At 45.8% G+C, this 17,500-nt stretch overlaps 1 protein-coding gene across 4 annotated transcripts in view; it reads left to right on the top strand.

The window, feature by feature from the left end:
• The window catches only part of LOC307037395 (alpha-1,6-mannosylglycoprotein 6-beta-N-acetylglucosaminyltransferase B-like), a 108,698-nt gene that overhangs the window by 34,064 nt on the left and 57,134 nt on the right, over positions 1-17,500 (top strand). For all 4 annotated transcript variants that reach the window (XM_079678239.1, XM_079678238.1, XM_079678237.1 and 1 more), the window contains exon 3: positions 10,300-10,450. In XM_079678239.1, the coding sequence (XP_079534365.1) occupies positions 10,300-10,450 (151 nt within the window). The remainder of the gene's footprint in view (positions 1-10,299; positions 10,451-17,500) is intronic.

Raw genomic sequence — 17,500 nt, 5'->3', positions numbered from 1 at the left:
AATGGGGGCACATGAGCCAACCACCTTAGGTATAAAGGCAGGGCTGGGCTAGAGCAACACTCTCGTTTGCCCCAGGGCAAACTGAGTGCATGAAGGATGTACAGAGAGCGCATGAATCTCACTCACTCGCTTGGCAGATGCCAGAGCCAGTAAAAGCACTGTCTTCAGTGACAGGTGTTTCATGTCAGCTTCTTCAAGGGGTTCAAATAGAGGTTGAGTGAGCCCATCTAAAACCACTGCCAAGTCCCATAAGGGCACCAGTGACCTGGAAACAGGGAGGAGCCTGCGAGCCCCTTTCATAAAACGGCAGACCAAAGGATGTTGGCTAGCCGTCTTTCCCTCAAAGCCCACATGGCATGCAGCAATAGCAGCCAGGTACACTTTGATCGTAGAGAAAGCTCTGTGTTTATCAATTAGGTCCCGTAGAAATGATAAAATCACCCCGACAGGACATTGAAAAGAGATGTGTCCTTTTTGAAGGCACCACTCCTCAAACACCCTCCACTTACAGTCATAGAGAGACCTGGTGGAGGAAGCTCTTGCACTCTGAATAGTGTTTATCACCTTCTGAGGGAGCCCCACTGTATTCAGATTGTACCACTCACGGGCCAGGCCCATAGTGCCAAGCGCTCTGGGTGTGGGTGAAAGATCGTCCCCCCCGCCTGAGACAGTATGTCCCTGCGTAGTGGGAGCTGCCACGGCTGCCCGCACAGCAGCTGATATATCTCCGCCAGCCAGTACATTGCAGGCCAGTGCAGAGCTATCAGGATCAGTGTGTGGCATTGTTCTCTCACTCTGGCCAGAGTTGGGGGTATCAGAGCCAGGGGTTGGAACGCGTACAGAAGGACGGGAGGCCAAACGTGCACGAGCGCGTCCACGCCTAACGGTGCGTTTAAATCATGCATTGAAAAGAACAGCTGACATTGAGCATTTTCTTTTGATGCGAACAGATCTACCGCGGCTCAGCCGTAACGCACCCACAGCTGACTCACAACCTCTGGACAGTAAGTCTGCACCGAGGTTCATCACTCCTGGTACGTGCGTCGCTCTCAGAGAGAGGAGACGTCCGCAGCTCCATAAGATCAGTTTGCGTGCCAGCATGTGTAACTGGAGAGAACGCAAACCTCCTTGGCGGTTTATATACGATATTGTGTTCGTGTTGTCTGTCCTCACGAGGACATGATGTCCTCTGAGAAAAGGCAGAAAGCGTTTTAGGGTGAGGAACACCGCTAAAAGCTCCAGATCATTTATGTGTGACCGTTGGAGGTCTCTGCTCCTTTCACTCTTTCTGCTGACAGGCGGGCTGTAAAGGGCACCGAATTCAGGTGTAGGCCCAGGAAGAGTACAGTCTGGGCTGGGGACAACATGCTCTTTTCTGTGTTTATTACGAAACCCAGATCGAGCAGGTGTTTTACGAGGACATTCGTCTGCGTAATAGCCTCTTGCTCCGACTGTGCAAGAAGCAGTCAGTCGTCCAGATAAGTTGCCAAGCGAATACCCTGTTGTCTTAACGGGGCTATCGCGGCTTCCGTACACCGTACAAACAATCGCGGGCTGAGAGACAGACCGAAGGGAAGGACTCTGTACTCGTAACAGACACCCTGAAAGGCGAACCTCAGATATTTCCTGTGTGGGTAATATACTGGGATGTGGAAATACGCATCTTTCATGTTGACTGATGTGAACCAGTCGTTCTGGCGCACGAGACGCAACAGAGACGTGTGAGTGAGCATTCTGAATTTGTATCTTTTGAGATATTTGTTCAGAGCTCTCAAATCTAGTATAGACCGAATTCCGTTCCCTCCCCGTTTGGGAACGAGGAAATACTTGGAATAAAAGCCACTCTGACTCTGTTCGGAGGGTATTATAGATATAGCCTTCTTTTCTAGTAGCGAGAAAATCTCTTGCTCTAGAATATGGGCCGACTCTCCCCGGGCTTGTGAATACAGAATGCCCGAGAAGCGAGGGGGGGTGACAGCGAATTGGAGCCTGTAGCCCCGTGTTACTGTCTTGAAAACCCAAGCAGAATCTGTTAGCATTTTCCACTTTTCGCTTATCAATGTCTTTATTTGTTGTGTTATGGGGCCCTCTAGTGTCTGAACACAATGGTACCCCAGGTTGACCACCCCGGCCGACGCTGCGCATGCGCGTGGCGGTGGTGCTTTCACAATCCCGTCTAATGTCCGCCTTTTGAGAGAGGCCCTAGCCGCTCTCAAAAGAGGGGTAGACGACAGACTGTTTATTGTTTTTATTGTTTTTCTTTTCATTTTTTTTGACTGCGCCCTTGGCTTCAAGCCTGGAAACGACAGTGGAAAATTATTTATTAGAAAACAATAATGATGACACGTATTTGTGTGACTTAAACAGGCAGCGGAACTTGCTGTCTTTGATGTTAAGTCCATTTCCCTTATGGCACGAACTTGAGGATGACGTTCTGGCACCACTCGAGGCGGCGGGAAGATGGGGGCATGATGGCACCCCGAAAACACATGAGCATCTAACACTGGAACGTGTTCTGGAGCTGGGGAACAGGGAACTTCCAGCTCTCTCATCGAGGAGAGGAGAGGATGCTGTCAGGCCGCCCGCTTCATCTTCCTCGCCCGGTAGCTGAAAACCTGGGTCGGCTGTGCCATGACGTGCGGGGTCCAGTCTGAGGGCAGCTACCCAGCGCTGAAACTCCCTCATGTGTAAGCGTCCCAGTCGTACCACCAGGATGGCTAACGCCATGAGCCCCAGTAACCGCAGACATGATCTGAAGAGAACATATTTGCGTAGCCGGAAATGAGCGAGGCAAGCTCTGAAGGCTTTCACTCTTTCTGCTGACAGGCGGGCTGCAAAGGGCACTGAATTCAGGTGTAGGCCCAGGAAGAGTACAGTCTGGGCTGGGGACAACATGCTCTTTTCTTTGTTTATTACGAAACCCAGACCGAGCAGGTGTTTTACGAGGACATGCCTGAGCGGCAGCTGCCGGAACCGGGGATCTTCTTGGCCAGCTCAGCCTCGCCTCGTGCCTGGGCTGGGGACCCGGGACGGGCTGTGGTCTCTGCTGCTTCGGTATCTTGAACCAGGCAGAACGTGAGGCAGCTTGAGTGAAGGCCTGCCGCGGGACCGTTGAAGGTGGCGGCCGGACCCTTCGGGGGAGACAGAGCTGGAGAGCCTCGTCTTCCTTCTTTTTCTATTTGCATCTCAGCTGCATCGAAGCTAGAGCGGAGCCAAATATGCCCTCGGGAACAATAGGCATGTCCAGAACATCCTCTTTTTCCTGGTCTGGAAGGTTTGTCAGGTTGAGCCACCTGGCTCTCTCCTGTACCACCATAATTCCCAGTGCTTTGCCCGTGGCTTGGACTGCACATCGCTGCACACGGAGACAAATGTCCGTGATCGCTGCGATCTCGTCCCACACGGCAGGCTCAGGTTTGCTCGACAAGTCTTCGCAGAGCTCCGCCTGGTAGGCGGTCAGCAGCGAGGAGACGTTGAGTGCCCTGGCGGACAAAGCTGCGGCTTTATTGGCCCGTTCGGTCATTGCTGACTGAAAACGGTCTGCCTTTGCCGGTAGCGTGGGGTTCCTGCTCGGTGTCGAAGCCAGCCTCGGTTGGAGGTGGGCTGCCACCAGCGGTTCCATCTCTTGACGAGACCGACACCTCGTCCAGCATCTCCGGAAAGACTGAAAGGAGCTGCCTCTTCGTCCTCGCTGCTTGGGGCAATTGCTTCCCCTCGTAGCGAGATCTGGAGGTCTCCTTGGCCACTTCAGGCCATGGGATGTCCAGCCTGGACGCAGCGCGTTGACACACGGCCTGCAAGTCCATACTTAGGCAGGGCGAAGCTGGTGTGCTTTCGCCCGGGGGAGCGGACATCGCTCCCGGCTTTGCAGCCTGAGCCGATGAAACGAAGATATCATCCTCGTGCTCATCCGAGTCGGACAGGAGGAACTCAGAGGCATCCTCTTCTTCCTCCATATAGTCCAACTCCAGGATATCCTCCGCGGGTGGAACCATGGTGAGGTCCAGTTGGGAGCCCCAGCTTGACACAGCGCAGGGCTCCGCTCTCGCGGCTCTTGCCGCCACCAGACCCCAGCCTGACACGGCGCGGGGCTCCGGTTCAGCGGCTGCCGCTGTTATTGAGCCCCAGCCTGACACAGCGCGGGGCTCAATCTCTGCGGCGGATGCCACCATGTCTTGATTGCCGGCCGGCGAATCAGCGGACATGAGGGGGCCCTGTCCCAACAAGCTAGCTTGGCGTGCTAGCCTTCGGCGGAGGCTCTTAATGGTGAAGCGGGCACAATGCCCGCACGAGCGGGGGTTATCGATAGCCTCCTGGGCGTGTTCCAGCCCGAGGCAGGACAAGCAGACCTGGTGTGAGTCTGTGCCTGAGATCTTAAACCCGCAGCCGCATAGCCGAGCCTCCGAGTCCCTGATTCCTCTGGTGTGAGGGAGAAAAGGGTCCATCTTTGTTCGCCGGGGTGTCGGCGTGGAGTGGACACGCTAGTAACAGGTATGTTACTGAGAAAGAAAGAAAATCCAACCTTGTCGTTAATCCGAAAGGAAAAAGCGACGGCGTAGATTTTATTCTTTAAAGAATATTAACTGGTGTGTTAATACCTTTTGTTTTTATCTCTGTCTCCTCTGGTGTGAGAGAGAAAAGAGAACGTCCTCGCTACCGTGGTGTCGGTGTGGAGGGAAGAAAAGCTAGCAACAGGTATGTTACTAGCTTGAAGAAAAAATCAAAACCTTACCGTAATTTCGAAAGAAAGAAACGGCGAGGCAGATTACAATATTAACAGGTGTGTTAATATTGTTCAGTCTTCTTGCAAAGCAAAAAAGTAACCGGCAAGCGCCCGTCGACCGAATGTTAGCTTGGGTTCAGTCTGTGGACCGTTAAGCTAGCCCGGCTACTGATAATTCGAGATGTGCTCTGAAGCGAGAAGAGGTGTTTGAATGACGCTGCGTCGTAGCGCAAGCTACTTATAGGGTGGGTGGATTCCCTGACGTAGACGTCAAGATCACCAGCCAATCAGGATTGGCGTAATGAGATTGAGGCTTCTGTTTGCATACGCGTTGAGGCGCATCCCATAGTGAGAAATCGAACGGAGTGTTATGAATGAGAACTGATCAGCTCCTTTTCAGACAGGTTTTTATATAAATGGATTAGGACCAAAAGTGAGAGAGTTTTTTTTCCTGAAACTTTCAGAATCTCTTTACGGGACAAATGTTTATGTATAAAATACATGAAAAAGTGGATTTCGCATAATAGGTGACCTTTAAAACCTGTTTATCACCAGGGAACTCTGGATGGATCTTCTGTTATGTTTTCCATAGACTTTAGTAAGTGTCCATATTCTGATATTTCACTACTTTTGAGACCCTTATTCTCAGCTTTCCTTCAAAACATTTAAGTATGAATTAAAGCTGCAGGCCTGAAACCTTTTGATAGCACTTTTAGTTTCAATTATTTGACATGTGGCTCCTTTGTGTTGAGTTAATTGTGTTGCTTCAGGACCAGTCAAATATATTTAGAAGCTTTGCGCTACATTCAAATACTTAAAATCCCACGACGAGCAGCTAAATGACTTTGGCATCCCTTTAAAGCTCTTTATCTGCCATTTGAGGCTTTTTCGATTGCTATTATTGTCCTCAGCTGTAGCTTATCAATATATCGCCGAAGTAATGGCCAAATTATGCTGCAATGTTTTGCCAATGTTTTACGCTTTCATATAATTTGTGATCAGAGAAAGACTGGTAACATTAAGCTTTCAGATACTATCCAGATACTCTATCAGATACTCAGATGGAGTAAGTGGTATCTACTTTGTTTTCACTCTTGTCTCTTCTCCATGTACTTCATTCAACCTTATCTCGTTACTTATTTTCTTTTAAATATTGATTTGCGTATTTCTGTTATCAGTTTTTTCCAGGTGCCTATGTGTCAGTCATACCGATCAGAATCAGAATCAGAAACGGGTTTATTGCCAGGTAGATTCACACATACGAGGAATTTGACTTGATACATAACATAGAAAACAAAGAATCTCCATATAAAACAAAATCTAATATGAAACAAAAAATCATTAAAGGTGGGGTAGGTAATTTTGGAGAAACCAGCTTGAATGTGCTAGAATTTGAAAATACACAACCGGAAAAAATCTGCCACTTCCTTACAGAGCCCCTCCTCCAACACACACAAACGCGCACATGGCCAATGAGGGCACGAGATAAGTTTGTGCACGGAAAGAAGGCTGACAGGCAGGTAGGCCATCGAGTTATTTTAGCCGGGCCGGCTCAGATGATTGGTCGTGCTTTTTACAGTACTACAGCTTCCACAGATGAGATTTTTTAATGTATTTATTGTCAAAGCATTTAATATATTCATTGCTATCAGGATGTTAAGAGCATTACATGGAATATAACAAAAAGTGTTTCGGAAATAAATTACATACCCCACCTTTAACGACCCTGTAATAAAATATAGTTAAATAGCAATAAAATAGAGCAGTAATTTACAGCGAAATAGATTGCAATTATAGAATGAATTATAGAATATAAACTATGAAATAAGAATATGTGCAGTAAGCAGTATTTGAACAGTGTGTGCATTAATGTAATGGATACAGTATAGAGACTATGTTGTGATTGAGGTCATGCCCTTAAAGCTTGAGTAGGTCCTCTTTCTGCTCGTGTCGATTACATACAGCGGCTGTGATCACGGTGTCCTTCACTTGTGGATATATTACACCAGTGAGATCTAAATGATGTTTCATCTGATGAGCGTAGATAACCGCAGTCATTTTCTTGCTAATGGTATCATTTAAGCAAGCTATTGGCAATATTGGCACTTGTCCTTTTTTAATTTGGTATTTGGTCAACAATATCAAACACATTACATAGTTTTCCAGCGTGTCATTCATCATGGTACACAATTCAATTGCAACAAAAATCAGCTTTTTAAAGGCAGACCTCGTTTACCGCAGCCGTCCATGAGATCCATGCAGCTTCTGCGAGTGAGATTCATCAAGAAACGGAGCCACAGAGAACAATTAGCCCCCTGACTCGAAATTACATTTGATACATTAGACCATTGGGGCATATGAAAGATATATTCATTAACTTTTGACTCCCTTGACTCCCCATTTGCCTCCTTTGCTGCGCTGCTGAATATCAAAACTGTCTCTGGCTAATCTCCATCAGCAAGATTATATGACTTGTTTTCTTATCTACATATCTGATATTTATTAACAAACAAGTACAAAGACAATCACCCATATTAAACCTTGCCCAATTCAACTAAATAAACCACAGTATGTGTGCTTTGTTCAATCTAAATGCTATTTTAGAGGCTTTGTCTGAACTATGATTTCTGGAAGAATCCCTGAATATCAGCCCATATTTGTTCAACCCAATAATAAAACATACATTTTTCAGCATCAGTTTACTTGACCCTCAATGTGGAAGTTATCCATTTTCAGCCAATCACAAAGATGTCATCAGAGCGACCCACCGGCAAACTCTGACACAGCGATCCATCAAAGCCAAAGGACATGACACTGTCAGTCTGAGACGAATACATCTGTCGCTGAGGAGATAAGTCACTGAACTTGGGATGCGGCTGTTGAAAGATCGAGGCAGACAATGACCTTGCACCAGAGCTGTTAGGCACCAGAGCCCATTGGCTGTAATTGCCTGTCAAGCTGCTGACATGGGGCTTGACAGAGTGGTCAGACAGCCTAATCCAGGTGTTTGCAGTGTCAACATAGGCCCTGCCAATTCCTCTGATGGGTAGCTATAAGAATAAACTTTGACCTTTGTGTCTCTTACAGTATGTCCCTATCTGTATGTTTTAAGACCATTTACTGCACCACGTTTAGATACTGAAGATTCAATAACATAATCAAATTCAAGTGGACAGATTACCTCTTTACTTTGCATTTTCATGTGTGATTGTATGGGTTGAATTTAAATATATAATATGTAACATTTCCACACTAATATTTCTAAAAGCAAACCTATGTTATATTTGTTTTTTGTGTACTTACATTAACCCAAATGGTATGAAAAAAGTTCAAATTTAGAGAAATCTGTTATTTTTATCAAGGTGACAGTATATTGTAAATCCACTTTTGTAGCTGCAAATTGAGTTTGTATCCAGTTTAAAGACATTTTTTTAAGATACATTTTTTAGGGCTGTTTTTAATCTATTATTTTTTTTAATTATTGTCATCAGAATTCTTAATCTTCAGTATTCGGAAAACAAGCAAAGATGTTTATTTATTAACCTCATTCGCTTAGGTTCTTAAAAGCTCTCGCTCCATCTGCTTTGTGATTTTAAGATGGTTTATATGCTGAAAGTGGGATTACAAAAATAATAAGATGCACACTTCTCTTCTTGAAAATTACTCTTTCTAAAAGTAACTACTTGAGGCATTATTTTCTCTCCTTATTCTCAACTGCGATTATTGTATCATAAGATTCTCTTGTTGCTTTTTTCTACGAGCACTTAAAATGGTGAGTTAGGCGTATATAGAAGAGATGTACTCTGCGAAGACATTACACGATAAAAGCTTTTCATCTCTGTCTCCACCTTTCAGTAACCTGCCTCGTTCACAGTCCATTAAGACTGAATTCACAGACACTCTGACCCTGGCAGTGTCTGTTTAATGATTTTAATTAGGTCTTATACACCAGTTAGAATATTATTTACCCTCTCTCACAGTCTGTTTGTGTGAATGTCCAAAGTCTTACTTTTCAACTATGATGGCCAGTCATGAATTCATCTTTCCACACACACACACACACACACACACACACACACACACACACACACACACACACACACACACACACACACACACACACACACACACACACACACACACACACACACACACACACACACACACACACACACACACACACACACACACACACACACACACACACACACACACACACCCACAACACGGTACATAGACGCTCCTTAGAGCTTTCTCTGCTGGACGAAATCATTAAATTGGCCATCACACAGAACGAAAGAGAGACAAGAAAAATATATAGCCTCGACGTAATTAGGTCCTGGCTTTTCATAACTCATAGTCTTGGTGGAAGTTATTCTCATATCAAAGGGTATCAAAGGATATAAAGGTAAGCCCATATTCAGACATCAGACTCCAGAGTGTCTGGTCTGAACAAAAGCCAGTATATGACAAGAGATCACAACACAATAGTGAGTGCAGTGGACTGCTATAGATAGAGAAAATGAGAGATCGAGCTTTAGATATACAGGTTAAAGAGATAATTAAACTGCTGGCTTTTAGACTAAAGGATGAGGAATTATTCACTGGCTCGGGTAAAGAGGAGCTGTTCATAAGTTTAAGTGGTTTTATGGTAGGGTTTGTCCTTTTTCTGACACAAAATTGTCTTTTTTAAGGGACTGTCTATCACTTACATGCTGGTAATGGAGTTGCAGATATGACATCCAAGGCCCTCACACAAACCAAGATAAAAATGGTAGTATATGAAAATGTTTACAATAAAAAAAGAAAACACTTACCTTAACTAACCCTAATAACAATGAATTGAATAATCTTTTTTTTTTACAAATAAAAAACCTTTGAAGTCTTTATTTATTCTTGTTTGATTACAAGAATAAATAAATAATGACGGTCTTATCTATTAATCATTGTGGTGGCATTAGCATACTGAACCACAACAGATTCAACAGATCAAACGTCTGTGGGTCCGCATTTGTGGAATTTACCATTTAAATTTGTCGACAAATGTTTGGGAACGTGTTTGGATTTCTTTTTTAACAAAGGCGCCAAAGTTGTTTAGGTAGAGACTGGTGGATCTACGGATGGTACTGTATATCTATTGCAGCCCTAATTTATCATTGAGGTTATAGACCAAAAGTATTACAACATAGAAATCCTAATAAAGAGAAGTTTGAGCTTTTTCAATAGAAATTAAACATGCTACAACTTCCCAGAGGAACTCCCCGTGTGTTAATCGAGCCACACACTGGAAATCAATGCAAAGAAAGTTAGTGTACAAGGTTTCTCCCAAATCTAGATAAATAATTTTGTATTGTTTGGCACACAACAGACAGGAATTTGCTCTTGTTTTGCATGCAGTCAAGTGCATAGACACATTTGTCCAAAGCGGCAGCATAGCCAAATTAAAATACAGTGTGGTGAGCCAGAAGAGCTGCAGGCTTTGGCTTAATGTGCATGCTGTTGTGCAAGTGTGTACTACAACTTCCAGCTTTTCATTCATCTGCCATCTCTCTCTCTATGTCTGTCTCTCTGCCCAGTGCTGGGAGGCGTGGAGTCACGTGGTGTGCTGAGGAAGATCAGTGACATGCTGGAGGTGATTCTGAAGAGGATGGACAGCCTGTCCAAACTCGACAACACCTCCAGCACTGACGCACGGCGCCTGGATGAGCTCAGCTCGGCTATCAACAGGTACTCTGACTTTTTATAGTTTGCTTCTCTGCCAGTGATAACAGGTCTTGGTAAACGGCACAATTGTTATAACATTAATCAGTACTCTCAAGATATGGCTTGTTATAGTGAGATTCTCAACAAAAGCACACATTGTTTCTCAAGAAAAGCAAGATTATATTTGAACACATCCTAATATAATGAAACTAATTAAAGTATTTTCTCGTCACCTGGATGAAGGGACGCTGTCTGCATCAGCACCTTGTACCTTTGGTAGTTGCTGTACTCTAAACACATTTAGTTCATTGGTCTTTATTTGTTAACAACACATTGATGTTTTTCCAAATGTAAAATAAATATGTGATAGTGAAGTGATTGGGCAATCTTTCACAGTCTTCAAGGCTTCAAATGTCTCATAGTAGATTTATGGCGTGTGCAGTAACAATTAAAGGTAAATATTTGTTCACCTTCCCAAAGCAACCATATGGTTTGTGCTTATCCACTAATGTAAAACCACCAACAATTATATATATATAATTTACACATCTACTTTAATTCACGTGTTAGCACTTGTATGTCCGCCTATTAAACTCGTATAGCTTTTATGAAACAGTATCATGAGTGCTTTGGTCACCTCGGTGTATATAAACATAGAGCTAGTAAGATTTCTCTCTGGCATTACATGACATACTAACATAATTAAGATGTAGCACTCCTTGTCATTCATACTCCACATTACCTTTTATTTTCTCCTGTTGCTATAACCGTCTATCTCCCCTCCTTTATACTCCTTGCTTTATTGTATTTCAACCTCATCTTCACTATCATTTTTTTCCTCTCGTTGAAATTGCTGCCTATTACCTCAAAATCGCTGCTGCACACAGACAAGTCTTGAAGGACCTTGCTGCTACTGCTTTTATCTAACGGCACCACTGTTGTCCCCCTTTAGTACCAAAACATCCAATTTGTCCTTTTTAATGTTTTCTCCGTTCTGAATCCTTTCATTTCCTAACAGCCTGCCTAAACATGGTGCTGCGGGAGTGATGTGATACACACTGACAGAAATCCCCTCACTTCTTCGAACCTTGTTTAATGATCCTGGATAAGCACTCGGGGTCAGATCTGCGCAGAGGCATTAGTGCGGAAGGATTAATATGGTCTGGCATTGGTGTTAACTGCAATCAATGTCTAGTAATGGGCTGTTTAATGTGGGGGAAGCAGTTCAACTCTTAGGGCCACGACAGGGGAGAGGTGTCCTGCTGAAGGTGTCTATTGTCAGTGACTCTAAGTAGGACGGTATGGTGTTACTGTTGCAGAAATCAATATCTAGTTATTGCCATGAAGGGAGTAGTTTGGGAGGATCGAGGGGTTATGGTCAGAGTGTAATTAGGGTCAAACACAAGAGCACAAATCAATGATGTGTGACTATTAATCTTTAAAAGTGGATAATGAGCAGATTCCCCCTTAGGGAGTGGATTTACTGAGCCTTTTAAAAATAAATATATACACAGTATATATATATAAATATATTTGATGTAGTGTATCTTTTCTAGTTGAAAACCTAGTGACACATGACAGGACCAAATTAATACATAATGATGACAATTGCATCATATGGGCCATAATATATGGTATTCTTGAACAAAATATATTTAGTGACTTGTAAATGTTTAGTCTTTTCATGATCACAATAATTCATGATGTCAATTGAAAATGTTTGCATTGACCTTACAATAACATTCTCAAATCCAGTGAATAGCTCTGCTTTTATTGGCAGAGTGGGTCTTGTGGGGGTGCAATATACTGTAGTGTTAATCATCAAAATAGCATTACTGTACTGTATATGAAGTTGGGGGGGGGAGTGGCACATGCGGAAAAAGCATTCCTCTGCAAAGACCCGGGCTTCATCCCAGCAACTGGCATTCAGCCTCACCCGAATTTGCAATGTAAAACACTGTTACACTTTAAGAAAATATAACATTCCATAAGTTACATTTGTTTTAAAGGATTTTTTAATGGCTTAAGCTCAAAACAATATGGACAAACGCATTTTTTTCTTATAAAATGTTTAATTTTCCCCCAAAAATAACTTGAAACCCCTACATACAGTGTAGCCTGAGTTCAGCCTGAGGACACGTTTCACTACTATTTTGGTGCCACTTTTAAATCAAACTTTCAAAACAGGAATTGAGAATGTGTAACACAACTCACGTCTGACGGCTTGTCTAAAATTGTGTTGGTATAAATTGAAGCAAGCCATCATGGGTTATAAACATTAAAGTCCCCACAGAGACCAAACATCATTCAGCAAGCAACAGAAAACCGAGCTCAGAGATTTATCATGTAGACTTTTGATACATAGTGTTCACATTCCTTTGTCCAATTCTAAAACAAGTTCTTCTTGAAAGCCGAAATGCTCTGTGAATAATATGAAATCAAATTCAGGACAAAAAAGAAATCAATCGTATTTTGTGAGTGCACTGTTGTTTAGTTTGGACTGAATTGATCTTCAGTGGAAGCAGTTTTAATAGCTACAGTAAACGTTTTGATTCAGGAAGGAGAATGAAAAGGATATCGACTAAAGAAACTGGTGGGTATGTCGCGGTTTGTGAAACAAGCAGGACCCAAATGCAGATATAAACTGAAACTTCCTTTATTTCAAGGCTATGATATATATGTACAATGACAAACAGAACACTCACCGCAGAACTAGTCAGGGAACAAGACGAACCGACCAAGACAGACAGACAACCCAGAACTTAAATACACACAAGACTCAATCACACAACAAGACACAGGTGAGGAGGGAGGAGAAAACACAGGGGCCCAGGTGAACATAATCAGACAATTAGACACACCAGGGAAACTAATGACAAGAGGAAAACACAGGGGAAAAGGACCAGACAATAACCCAAAGGAAAACATGACATGGAAAACAGCAAAAACAACCAAACCTACAAAACTATAAACGTGACATAACATGAGAATCGTGACATAACCCCCCCCCCTCAAGGGACAGATTCCAGACGTCCCAAAAAAACAAAAATCCAGCAGGGTGGGTGGAGGGGGTCTGGAGGACGGGTCTCGGGCGGACGGCCCAGGGGCAAGGCAGAGTTCAAAAAAGGGGAATTCGGGCGGACGGCCCTGGGGCAAGGCAGAGTTCAAAATGGGGAATTCGGGCGGACGGCCCGGGGGCAAGGCAGAGTCCATGGAGGGGTGAAGACCAGACAGCTCCGGAGGCCGGTCAGGAGCCGGTGTCGGCAAGATCCCCCATGGAAGAGAACACAGGACCGGCAGGACCCCCGGCAGGAGAGCAGTCGGTGGAATCCCCAACGCGACAGGACATGGAGTTGGCAGGACCCCCAGCGGAAGAGTAGTCGGCGGGACCTCCAACGTGGCAAGACATGGAGTTGGCAGGACCCCCGGCAGAAGAGCAGTCTGCGGGACCTCCAACGGCTCAGGACATGGGGTTGGCAGGACCCCCGGCAGAAGAGTAGTCTGCGGGACCTCCAACGGGACACGACATGGAGTTGGCAGGACCCCCGGCAGAAGAGTACTCTGAGGGACCTCCAACGGCACAGGACATGGGGTTGGCAGGACCCTCGGCAGAAGAGCAGTCTGCGGGACCTCCAACGGGACCAGACATGGGGTTGGCAGGACCCCCGGCAGAAGGGCAGTCTGCGGGACCTCCAACGGTTCAGGACATGGGGTTGGCAGGACCCCCGGCAGAAGGGCAGTCTGCGGGACCTCCAACGGTTCAGGACATGGGGTTGGCAGGACCCCCGGCAGAAAGGCAGTCTGCGGGACCTCCAACGGGACCAGACATGGGGTTGGCAGGACCCCCGGCAGAAGGGCAGTCTGCGGGACCTCCAACGGTTCAGGACATGGGGTTGGCAGGACCCCCGGCAGAAAGGCAGTCTGCGGGACCTCCAACGACACTTGAGTGGGTTGGTTCGCCAACAGAACACGGGGAGCTGGCGTCGGACGGACAGCGAACCGGAGACGAGGTGCTGGAGTTGGCCGGTATGCTGACAGGACACGGGGAGCTGGCGTCGGACTGACAGCCATCAGGACACGGGGAGCTGGCGTCGGACTGACAGCCATCAGGACACGGGGAGCTGGCGTCGGACGGACAGCCAACCGGAGACGAGGTGATGGAGTCGGCCGGTACGCCGACAGGACTCAAGGAACTGGCGTCGGGACCATGGTTACTGGAGCCGGCACTGAAGCCGGGACCATGGCTGTAAGGTCCGGTTCTGGAGCCGGAAAAATGGCTGTGTGGGCCGGCACTGGACCCGGAAACATGGCTGTAAGGTCCGGTTCTGGAGCCGGAAACATGGCTGTAAGGTCCGGTTCTGGACCCGGAAACATGGCTGTAAGGTCCGGTTCTGGAGCCGGAAACATGGCTGTAAGGTCCGGTTCTGGACCCGGAAACATGGCTGTAAGGTCCGGTTCTGGACCCGGAAACATGGCTGTAAGGTCCTGTTCTGGAGCCGGCAACATGGCTGTAAGGTCCGGAGCCGAAGCCTGGATCCTGGCTGTGTAAGCCAGGTAATGGAGTATTGAAGCAAAGCTGCGTGGGCTGGCACTGGAGCACGGAGCCACGGCTGCTGGGTCGGGCGCTGGAGCCGGAACCATGGCTGTTGGGCGCTGAACCCTGGCCTTGCGTCTCTTAGGAGTTTTTTGGAGGCTTTGTGGACCCCCAAACTCCAGACCAGACCCCAAGAAAGGGTCAGAAAATGAGGACTGGCTCTCAGGGCTACGTGAAAAAATCCTAAGCCACTCGGGCAACAAGCTCCAGAGCCAGGGCTTGCGAGCAACCTCCTGACGTTCCTCCTTCAACGCCGCCTCTCTACCCCGTCTAGATGAGGCGCCTTTCCACGTATAAAAAATATACTCCAAGACGAATATCCAAGACGTTCCGCCTGTAGCTTCAAAAGGTCTGCTGGGTCCATTTTAAGGTCGGTTCGTACTGTCACGGTTTGTGAAACAAGCAGGACCCAAATGCAGATATAAACTGAAACTTCCTTTATTTCAAGGCTATGAGATATATGTACAATGACAAACAGAACACTCACCGCAGAACTAGTCAGGGAACAAGACGAACCGACCAAGACAGACAGACAACCCAGAACTTAAATACACACAAGACTCAATCACACAACAAGACACAGGTGAGGAGGGAGGAGAAAACACAGGGGCCCAGGTGAACATAATCAGACAATTAGACACACCAGGGAAACTAATGACAAGAGGAAAACACAGGGGAAAAGGACCCGACAATAACCCAAAGGAAAACATGACATGGAAAACAGCAAAAACACCCAAACCTACAAAACTATAAACGTGACATAACATGAGAATCGTGACAGGGTATGAACAACACACATACAAACTTCACCGCCTGGTGATGTTCCTTTCATGGCTTACCGCTAAAGAAGGACAATACCATCTCAAACAAGTGTGTGTTGATTTTAATTGTGTCACTTGTGTGTCAGTGTAGTAGTTCACTTGAGGTTACACTTGTTAAAACCAGTCTGCTGTTAAACCAGGGCACATACCCCTGACTGAGGGCATAGCCTACACACACACACACACACACACACACACACACACACACACACACACACACACACACACACACACACACACACACACACACACATACACACACACACACACACACACACACACACACACACACACACACACACACACACACACACACTCTGACAGGGATGACCTAAGTCTCTCTTCAATCCAATGATCTTCATTCTGTCACTCTTCGTTTTTCCCCTCTCTTCATCATTCTCAACCTTTGCTCTTCATCCTTCCTTTCTTCCTCGCTGTCCTCTTTTTGCTCTCTAATCTTTCTCTTTCTCTTGCACATACTGTATACACAAAGCGTACGAGGATGTGGGAGAAATTTAGTTAAGTATAAGCGATGTGGTAAAGTGTGAGTTTAGCCAGCGGGGAAAATAGCAAATTGGAAGAAAGAGCTATAAAAAACATATCCCAAATCCCGGCCAGTCGGGCATGCACTCAAAGACAGAGCACACACACACACACACACACACACACACACACACACACACACACACACACACACACACACACACACACACACACACACACACACACACACACACACACACACACACACACACACACACACACACACACACACACACATACACACACACACACACACACACACACACACACACACACACACACACACACACACACTGGGCAGGAGGCTCATTTCCCAGTGAGCTTCATTGGTGCTGACACACTCCCGTGTAGCGGCGAATAGGACTTGATGTCTGAGGCCCTAGTCTGTGATTCGCCCACGGGGCAGCCGCTCGTTAGAGCAGAAAACGGAGGGAGTATAATGAAGGAGGGAGGGAGGGAGGGAGGGAGGAGAGAAAACTAGGGAGGGGAAGAAGGTGGGGAAAGGATGCAGAGTTTATGTTTGAGCGTGCAGCAGATGAGAGGGGAGATTGGTTTGTCTTGCCTTAGGTCAATGCTGGTCGAAGATCACCGCTCTGTTTCGGCTTTACCTATTCCCGTCCCTTGAGTACCCATCAAAGCTCCATCAATAACATCCTATATCCCAGGAGACCTTCTTTTCCACAGCATTCAAGTCAATATCATACTGCAGCTTTTCTAGAAGGAGTCAGCAAAGCAAACGCCTCATTCTCCTATTTCATCGTTCCTGATTTCAGTTGCTCTGTGTATAAATCATTGGGAGAAATAAACAATGTCCCACTGTACACACAAAACAGAGTGATTGAGTCGTGTGTGGCATTTGTGTATGTTTCACAATAAGCAGTGGAGTGTGATGTTTTAACGCCACGCCATGGGGGGTAATAAGTCACTGGCAAACAAACACTCATGCCAACCCTTGGTCACATGCACATCTTGTTCTGCAAATATTGTTGAACGAGGAACCGTCTGCTTCCCTTAAGAGGATGATCTCATTAGATAGAGAGAGAGACTGAAGTAAGGAGAGCATGAATGCACATTGTTGTATTCTTAGAAACTCCAAACTTTCATGTTTTCAGAGAC

Source organism: Notothenia rossii (genome assembly GCF_949606895.1).
Source record: "Notothenia rossii genome assembly, chromosome: 1".
NCBI lineage: Eukaryota > Metazoa > Chordata > Actinopteri > Perciformes > Nototheniidae > Notothenia > Notothenia rossii.
The sequence above is the reverse complement of the archived record's forward strand: the minus strand, read 5'-3'. Positions and strand labels throughout refer to the sequence as shown.